General features: G+C 35.6%; 1 protein-coding gene across 1 annotated transcript in view; it reads right to left on the bottom strand.

The window, feature by feature from the left end:
- LOC109225141 (probable inactive DNA (cytosine-5)-methyltransferase DRM3) overlaps positions 463-9819 on the bottom strand; it is a 16677-nt gene continuing 7320 nt past the window's right edge. The window contains exons 2-11 of the mRNA XM_019389716.1: positions 8903-9047; positions 8699-8827; positions 8425-8521; positions 8159-8205; positions 6823-6927; positions 5930-6029; positions 5574-5689; positions 5023-5125; positions 4773-4840; positions 463-1963 (exon numbers count right to left, since the gene is read on the bottom strand). Coding sequence (XP_019245261.1) covers positions 614-1963; positions 4773-4840; positions 5023-5125; positions 5574-5689; positions 5930-6029; positions 6823-6927; positions 8159-8205; positions 8425-8521; positions 8699-8827; positions 8903-8905 — 2118 coding nt within the window. The 5' untranslated portion in view covers positions 8906-9047 and the 3' untranslated portion in view covers positions 463-613. The remainder of the gene's footprint in view (positions 1964-4772; positions 4841-5022; positions 5126-5573; positions 5690-5929; positions 6030-6822; positions 6928-8158; positions 8206-8424; positions 8522-8698; positions 8828-8902; positions 9048-9819) is intronic.

Below are 9819 nucleotides of genomic sequence, written 5' to 3'. Positions count from 1 at the left end.
CAAAGCTACATTAAAATTACACTGCATATAGGTAAAATATTAGATTTTAGTAATATATAATATTATATTGAACACCCTTTATCGGAACTTTTTTTTCACTTCTTTCAAATTTGAACACCCTTTAAGAAATTCCTGGCTTCGCCGTTGTTATCAAGTAACCACAATTAATAAACCTTAGATAAAGAATACATGTGACACTCATTGCTTTGGTACATGGCCCAAACAAGTGCATTATAAAGATGTCTCCTCAAAAGGACAATACTAATGACTCTTCTTAAAAATCGCCCTTGATCAAGTCAGCTGAAGAACTCCATGAATGACCGTAAAAGGCTAATAGCACACATACAACAACATACCCAGTATACTGGGAAGGTAGAGTATACGCAGACCTTACTCCTACCTTTAAGAAGGTGGAGATAGCACACATATATTCGAAATATAATAGTAACGTGCACATCCAACTACTAAAATAGATAATCTGAAAACTAAGTAATGTAATAGTCACCGTTCTCCATTTAAGCTTTCATATATTAGAACTTCGAAGTCATAAACTAGGACAACATACTATTAAGCTCAGTCCATATGTTCCTACAGAATAAAGCTAAGGAACTCACTACTTCCGTCCCATTGCATTTCTTACACGTTGTAGGACACGCACAAACTCGTGAAACAACATGAAATCTAAACTTGCATGACTATCAGTATCTGCAAATAAATTACCTTTAGAAGAGTATGTGCAAGGACTCTGACATACGATGAAATCAAAACCACCAAACTTCTTTATCAAGACCTCTACCTTGTTACTGGTCAGCTTCTGAATGTCTTCAATCTGCACAAGTTCTCCTGTTTGTCCCGAACTACTCCACCATTGCTTGAGAATTCTCCGGTTTTTCTCAGAAGCCTCTACGGAGACAACTACTTTTAAGCGAATTCCAAGGCGATGCAATGCAATTTCAGCTCCACCAGTTCCAGTAAAGATCGACAAAACTGTCAATCCTCCAGGGTACAGAGACTTCAATACAGACAGATGATAAGCCAATGTATCTATCTGGAAGCAATGTTTCAGCGATAGAAGTCTTTCCATCAGGCTAAACCCAGCATTTCGAGTATGACTTTCTGGGTAGCCAAGAATGCGTTCTATTTGTTCTGGCGCTACAGGAGCCAATTTGTAGCGGCCAACCCAGACTAGATTCAATATCTGGCAATGGTGGAGGATATCTCTTTGTCTGTCAATCGCGGGAAACCCCTGGGAATCACTAACTGTTCTTTCAAGTCTATCACATAGCTGAGATACACAAGATGTCTCAGAATTGATGCAGCTCAAGTGTTGCCTAGTATCCCATGGTGGCCACCATTTTTTGCTATTAGGAACCACTTCTTGAATCGTCAATGGTGGTTTTGGAACAATGTGAAATCGATTTTCAGTAGGAAGATTATGTACATAACCTTCTTTACGACTCAGAGCTGAGAAAAGTTGAGTATTAACAAATTCTGGCTCAATGGCATGCAAAAACTGAGAGATTCTTACCCAAGAGTCATGAGATAAGTTCATTACATTCCCATAAAAGAAATAGGGAGCTTTAGCCACCTCCTTATCAAGGGTCCTGCATGATTTGGGCATAGACAATTTCGGTGTCTCTTGGCAATCCAGCACTCTTGATCTTTGGTGAATTGCTCTTCGAGAAACTGGAGTCCTCGTGGTATTGAATGGCCCTAAGTTTCTACTGGTCATTTCTTGCCATGCAGGGCCAAGAGAACTGCCAAAGGCCTCATCATACTCTGGTTTCGGTCTTTTTAAAGTGTTTATCTCATCAATATAGTTCTCCTTTGGCCGTTTCCCTTTAAGCTTTTCCAGTAGGTTAAGGTCTCTAGATTCAGAGGTATCCACATCACATTCCTCTTTCTTAACAGCTAGTGGATGAAATCCAATTGAACCATTCCTGCTGAGAGAGTTTAAGAGATGCTGCAAACAAGTAAAAAACAAAATAAAGTTAGACAGTATTCTCAAACGGAAGCACACTTATAAGGAAATAAGATCTCAGATAAACAAGAAGTATCATAACAAAAATAGGAGAACATCTATATGTCATTTGAAAAAATACAATAGTTTATCTAAATTAATCTAGTTGTACTAGTGTCTTCACAACTTTAAGCATCATGGTAGAAATATGCTTTAGAAGCTGAAAATAGTAAAATTATTTTACTGTTTCAGCTTAAGAGTTATTTACTGCAGTAATTTAGTTTGAATTTGAAATAATTTTGAGCTAGTCTTTAGGAGTGAACTAGTCTCTAGGAGTTTGTTATTTTCAGCAGATTTTGTGCTGATTTTTAGGTCTTTTAAGTTAGTATTTCTCTTATAAATTGTAGTCCAAATGCAGAAAAATAATATAGTATTTTCAGCTTCAGTTCCTTTTACATCTATTCCAGTATATTTTTTATTTTCTTGTCATCTTCCCAGTTATTTCCCTTAATTTCTTTTATCAAGAACTAACAATTGGTATCAAGAGTCATCTTCTTAAGGGACCTAAGTAAAATCTTTTTCTTGAGTGAGATGGAGACTGAAATGAGTTTTTCTCAATTGGCTCCTCCAATCTTTGATGGTGAAAATTACCAACTGTGGGCAGTGAGAATGGAGACTTACTTGGAGGCTTTAGATCTTTGGAGCGTGAAGAGGATTATGATGTTCTTCCGCTGCCTAACAATCCCACCGTGGACCAGATCAAGAGTCACAAGGAAAAGAAAACCAGGAAATCAAAGGCGAAAGCAACTTTGTTTGCTGGTGTGTCTGCAACAATTTTCACGAGAGTTATGGCTCTCAAATCAGCAAAAGAAATATGGGATTATCTGAAGGGAGAATATACAGGAGATGAAAGAATACGAGGCATGAAGGTGTTGAATTTAATAAGGGAATTCGAGTTGCAAATAATGAAGGAATCTGAGACTGTCAAAGAATACTCAGATCGGTTGCTTGGCATTGTTAACAAGGTAAGATTGCTTGGTACTAAATTTAAAGATTCAAGAATTGTTGAAAAAATTCTTGTTACGGTGCCTGAAAAATATGAAGTATCCATAACTACCTTGGAAAATACAAAGGATCTATCCAAGATTACCCTGGCAGCCAACCACAAAACTCAAAGCAAGGGTAATAATGTTAAAAAAAATTACCCGCCTTGTCAGCACTGTGGCAAAAAAGGTCATCCACCATTCAAATGTTGGAAGAGGCCAGATGCAAAGTGCAAAATTTGCAACCAACTTGGTCATGAAGCTGTAATTTGCAAAGGCAAATATCAAAAGCATGAAGTAGATGCCCAAGTCGCCAATGAAGAAGAAGAAGATCACTCGTTTGTGGCAACTATTCTTTCAATAAAAAAATCTGATTTTTGGTTGATTGATAGTGGCGGTACAAACCACATGACATATGACAGAAATCTTTTCAAAGAGTTCACGTCTATAGGAAATAAGAAAGTCAGAATTGGGAATGGTGATTATATTCTTGCTAAGGGAAAAGGAACTGTTGCAATCCCAACAAAGTCAGGTACTAAGAAAATTTCAGATGTTCTTTATGTTCCTGATATTGATCAAAATTTATTAAGTGTTGGACAACTAATGGAAAAAGGATTTAAAGTATCCTTTGAAGATAAATATTGTTTCATTTATGATGCAACTGGACTTGAGATTTTAAGGGTTAAAATGAGAGGTAAAAACTTCTTATTTGGTCCAACCGAAGATGAAGAATGGAGCCCAAAGAATCTACAAAGTGCAGATAATCCTCCAAAAGAGGACATATGTGAAAATGAGACAAAGAAGTAGTCAATATTTCAGAAAAATAAAATTTGGAAGAAAGTTGACAAGCCTCAAGGCAAAATGCAAATGTGGAAGAAAGTTGACAAGCCTCAAGTCAAAATGAAGCCGAAAAAAGAGCCAACTTATTTCATTGACAATCATGAGATGCAGCAAAATAGAAAATTGAACTCAATTTACTGCAAGTCCAAAGATCAGTTGGCAGATTTACGTGCAAAGTCGATTCCAGTTTACAAGGCATAAATTCAGAATTTGCAGCTTCAAAAGCAAGGAAGAGTGTTAGAAAAATGCTTTAGAAGCTGAAAATAGTAAAATTATTTTACTGTTTCAGCTTAAGAGTTATTTACTGCAGTAATTTAGTTTGAATTTGAAATAATTTTGAACTAGTATTTAGGAGTGAACTAGTCTCTAGGAGTTTGTTATTTTCAGCAGATTTTGTGCTGATTTTTAGGTCTTTTAAGTTAGTATTTCTCTTATAAATTGTAGTCCAAATGCAGAAAAATAATATAGTATTTTCAGCTTCAGTTCCTTTTACATCTATTCCAGTATATTTTTTATTTTCTTGTCATCTTCCCAGTTATTTCCCTTAATTTCTTTTATCAAGAACCAACACATCAGAGATCACACTAGAGAAAAAGGACCAGAGCATGTTAATAGTTGACATCTTTGATGAGCAAAATGGTAGCCCAGGTATCAATTCTAACATAAAGCTTCGTGCAAATAATGAAGAATAATCATCCCCAAGAATTCCGTAATAGCTAATGGTGAACTACAGCTGCAACCACACCATCAGGGAGTTTCACTTAGGAAAGGCTATAAGATGGTTGTCGCAATTGCTTGAAACCTCTTTGCTCCATCGTTGTCCTATTTTTGGTCCCAAACCAATTGAAGCAAGCTATTGGATCAACAAATAAGATATTACCATAATTGCAAGTTTTATGGCACTACGAAAAGAAAAAAGGAGACATTACCTTGTCCATTCTTCCACTACTAGGATCTATAATTGAATTTGCAAGCTCTTCAAGAGGAACTTCAGAACCTAAAAGGCAGAATATGAAAGCTAAATGAAGCATCTGTTTAAAACCCTGGCTGAAAAAGAGAGCTTAAAGACAGTAAGGAAATAATTTACCAAATAAGAAAGGCTGCAGTAGAAACACTACGATTTCAAGAGGCAAATAGTTACTGGTGGAATAGACACTAGCAAAGAGATAATTTGCTCACCATACTTCTCAATAACTGCAGAAACTTCATTCTCAGAGAAACCCATTTCAAGCAATTTTAACGTCTTCTCCATGATCTTAAACATAGCCTCGGTGCTGCATTCCTAGACAACAAGGTTTGATATTAATAGCACATGCCACTTGATCAATGGTAGGAAATAAGACATTTGGGCTCATATAGTATGGAGCAGGTTAGTTATAGCAATATTCCATTCTTAAATCACATTCAAGTCAGAAAGAAGGAAAGGAGTATAAAACAGTTATATGAAGCAATTAAATATTTGCAAGTGCAATCTTTGCTCCAGGTACATGACAAAAAGCCTCCTATAATAACTTTTAAAGACAGATGATTCAAAGGATCATTTTTCCATAAGGTGAGCTATATGATTATTCAAATACATCTCTTTGGTAGATCTACAGCTAGATTGAGTGATCTGTTCAGTTAATGTAACTTCAGCATATTAGCTTGTCCACCTTTCTTGTACTCTTCTTATGCTTCATATTTTTTTCTCTTACCAAATGCTCAAAAAAGAGTTAACATAAATCACTAACCTTGATCCATTCTTTAATCTCAACAACAGAATCATCACCGTCATCTTTTTTACAATTTTGAGCGATTCGAGCAGCAAAGATTAGATTAACTAGTTCGTTGACAGGAGCAGCTTCACCTGCAACAGGATGAGGAGTACTTAGTTTAAATGATTGCCTATTTAAAGCAAAAAGAAACAGACAACAAAGATAGCATGATTAGGAGGATTCTGCTTAACGGACACAAGCTCAGAATTGGCTATCAGCTATACAGCATGATTGGGAGGATTCTGCTTAAGAGATGAGAAGAACCATAATACCACAAGGAAAATCCTAGAGCATTTTTGGAAAACACAAAAAGCTACAGCTATTTCACATACCAAGTTTACCGATTGCAAATTCGACTTCGTCCAAAGAGAAACTCATTGCTAATAAAGATGCTCTCTTGTCATCATGAACTCCACCACAAGGATCAGGCTCCTGCAACAGAAAAAGGAGACAACCCAAGTCGCATATCCTCTTTATCTTTCTTAATTTTAATATTATGTAAAAACACATAGGCTAAGAGCTTGAAAGCATATTACCCACAGTTTTCATTGCATAGGATTTTATTCCTAAAATGGCATACAGACTGAAAAGCAATATGCATGAGCATGAAGTAAATAGATTATTCTACATCTAATATGCATCAGTGTGAAAAGTTGGGGTACACATTGCTATTGAAACAACGATATTCATTAGCAATGACCAATTTATCATTAAAGTGAACAGCCCAGTCTTGTACCAAAAGGCTTTCTGTTCTATACACCACGTTGAGAAAGGCCAACCACTTCTTTTTTAGTGGAGCAATATAACTTCATTCAAAGAAATGGTTTTGAATAAACAGACTTTTCTTTCATTGCTTCTTTCACTGGCATGAACCACCTCTTATAATAACGTAGTTCTTTTCCTGGCTGGATTCTCTCTTCTATCAATCTTAGATTGTATATGAAACTTCCTCCCCAGTCTACAAAATGATTAAAATGACCTATACAGTGGCAAAAATTGCATCTGTTTGCCTTTATATCTTCAACAATTTTTCCAACCTAATTACTTTTAAGCTGTGAACCTCTTGGAAATAAAAGCATCCATGTCAAGAGGACTATCCATTTATCAGAACCAAACTCCACAATTGTATTAGAAAGTTTACTGGTTAATTCTTATAACCTAGCAAGTAGTAACCAACATATATAGAAGCACATAACTCACATCACGTAGAGCCATATTACTTCACCTCTTTTATATGTACATCTCCATCATACTTGGCAGAACTGTTTGTGTCCTCATCATCACCAAACAAGCTATCCAGAGAATCTGACGATTCTGCTCTAGGAGGATCCTATTTAAACACATCAACAACATCAGTTCTTTTTTTTTTTTTTTTTTTGAGATGATAACAGTATTATATATTCAAAAGGCACAAAGGCAGTGCTGGCCATACTTACAGGAGGTTGTACCAAAATATACATCTAAAATTTCTATCCTATTACAAGGATCCTAGAACATCAGTTCTGGTTATTCTGATGATCATTATACAAATGATGGCATAAGGAATAATCTACAACTGAGCAGCACAATGTTTTGCATCCATCATTAGCACAATTTGCGAAGTGAACTATATTTTCATTGAAATCAACAAATCTACTTTGTTTCTAATATCAAACCTAACAGGAAATAAACTTGAATAGAGGAAAATCAAAGAAACTCAAGAAAATTAACCAACTATTTGAAGCAGAAGCTGTCCTATGAAAACATGAGAAGAAATGGTATAAAGGCCCTCCAGGAAGGACCCAAATGTGCCATAACTGGAAGCAAAAAATCTGTAACCACAGATGATTTTACTTACAAGTCCTCTTATTCGTCATCATACATTTCAAATGTATCACAAAATAATACCAAAAAGCAAAGAACTTGAAAGCATAAATATTATAGAAAATAGCAGGAGCAAAGCTAAATTTGACTTCATTGGTGTTTCTAAGAGAAAAAATGAAGCGAATAATTTATTTGCTTGGTGAACATGTGGGATCAGAGAACCTTTCTGTTTTTTGTTTTTTTATTGTTATAAATACTTCTTTTTGTTTTTAAAGAACAAAATGAGAAGACCAAAAGTGGCCCCTTGTAAGTTGTAACTTTTATAGTGTATATATGTCTGACCTATTAATGAATGCACAGCATTTTGGGGAAAACTAAAAGGGAAAGATAGACATTCGATTAAGGAGATAGACCAGCATATTCTATACTCTCACTTTATTCGTACCACAAGTAAACATCTGTAGAGGGGCACTTAATAGCTACTTAACCAGACATTGAGGACCCTAGAAATAGAAGTTTTATATGTCCAACTTCTTTGATAGACTACGTTATCATTCATTCTTTTCTCTGGAAATAAACATCGAATAGAAAATTTGTATGATAAGAAGTTTTACGTTGAAAGAAGTAAAAAGGTGTTGAGGGTGCTTGACAGTTAGACAAAGAGGAGTAACATGTTGCATCAACACATTATTTAACGCAAGAAAGGAGCAGCATCAAAGGAAAAACAGAAGTACCACACATTAGAAATAGTTACTTACAGAATTTGCAACAAGAGTCTCCAGTAACAAGTCAATGTTGTCTTCACCTAGATTGAAAAGAAAATATCCCTTATTACGTTACTCAACTGTAATAACAACCAAAGCTTTTAAGAAAATTTATGAGTTGGAACCCTTGGTATTCTTTACTTTTTTCTTTTCTTTAAGGTGGTAGCCTTGTTATTCTTTCTCCAAAATTCAGTAGCAAAACAACTTGCTAACACAGTCTCACAATAGATTAAAGCAGAAGTTAGTTTTCCGCTACATACCATTTTCCTCAATTGCTTTGTCAACAAGTGATGCATTGAAACCCATAGCCAGAAGAGATGATCTCACACTGCTGCCTGATGAGCTTGCAATATTGTCCTACAGATGCATTAGCATCAAAAATAAGAAGATTACAGAGGTGATGAATATTAATGCTACCACCTGATGCTAAACAATATTACCAATGCAGCATATGCGTTGACTTCGAATAAAACATGGCAACAAAAATATTACCAAGGAGGAAAAAGCAGCTAAATGCATTATTTCTTTCCTTACCCCTGTAGGCCTTGTATATGTGTATAGAGATGGAAATTCACAATATGGATCTTCAACTTTAGGCATGATTCCACTCACACCTTCGGGCTTCGAAGAATTTTCACTATCTGAATATTCTGGTAACTCACACTAAAATAAAACAAAGAATGATTAATGACACAAGCAATGGAATAGCACCATACACTTAAATGTACATATGTATACCATTTTAATGTGAAACTGGAGGGAGCAAAGTTAGACAATTGTCTCTTATGTGCCACAACAAAAGCATAAAACTGTGCTTTCCTTGAGCCTTTTGCAGGTAAAATTGAATAAATGATACTCAAGGGTAAAGAAATAGCGAACAATCCTGCAGCCAAAAACAACATTCGAATCAGACACTGAGTATTCATATAGCGGAGCTCAGCTTACATCAGATTGAACCATAGTCCTTGTTGTACTCTAAGAAAACGTTGCAGCCCAGATTCATAAAGCAAAATGGAAAGCTTTGGGCAGTGTTTTCTTTTTACAAAGTGTCAAATGGGCAGAGAGTTTGAAAGGTAGTAACATGCAATGAAGTAGCAGACCAAACACTTGATAGGCGGACTCCCGTCTGATAACCATTTGCTGAGACTTTCATCTTGTATGGGTCAAGTAATAAAAAACCCAAATACTAGTTACAAAGAAGGTTTTAACCTTTGTAAGTTTTGGTTACATCTTCTCTTGAAAATCCTAAAGCTTTTCTACGTGGCGATAATACCAGATGCACGCAAGCTGGCCCAAATACCACCGTCATAAAAACAAAACAACAACAACAACAACAATAATAATAAGGCAAAATGGCCTCGGAGCCACTTATGCCAACCCGGTAAACTAAATTACAACTTTTTCATTTGAACACTTCACCTTAACTATTTGCACACTAATAAATACCTCTGACCGTTGACCGTGCTTATGTGGCAGTGATGTAACTGACGTGGTAATAATGCGTGCCAATCACACACAAAAAGCGCGTGAATATGGATTTTTATTAAAATAAAATACTTAATTCAGAAATAGAAAAGGAAAGACACAAAATAACAAAAAAAATTCTATCATCTCCCTCACACCTCCCTTTTTTCCCTCCCCTTTTCTTTACCAAC

The sequence above is a fragment of the Nicotiana attenuata genome, chromosome 5, assembly GCF_001879085.1.
Source record: "Nicotiana attenuata strain UT chromosome 5, NIATTr2, whole genome shotgun sequence".
Taxonomy (NCBI): Eukaryota; Viridiplantae; Streptophyta; class Magnoliopsida; order Solanales; family Solanaceae; genus Nicotiana; species Nicotiana attenuata.
Note: the sequence above shows the minus strand (reverse complement) of the source record. Positions and strands in the feature narration are given on the sequence as shown.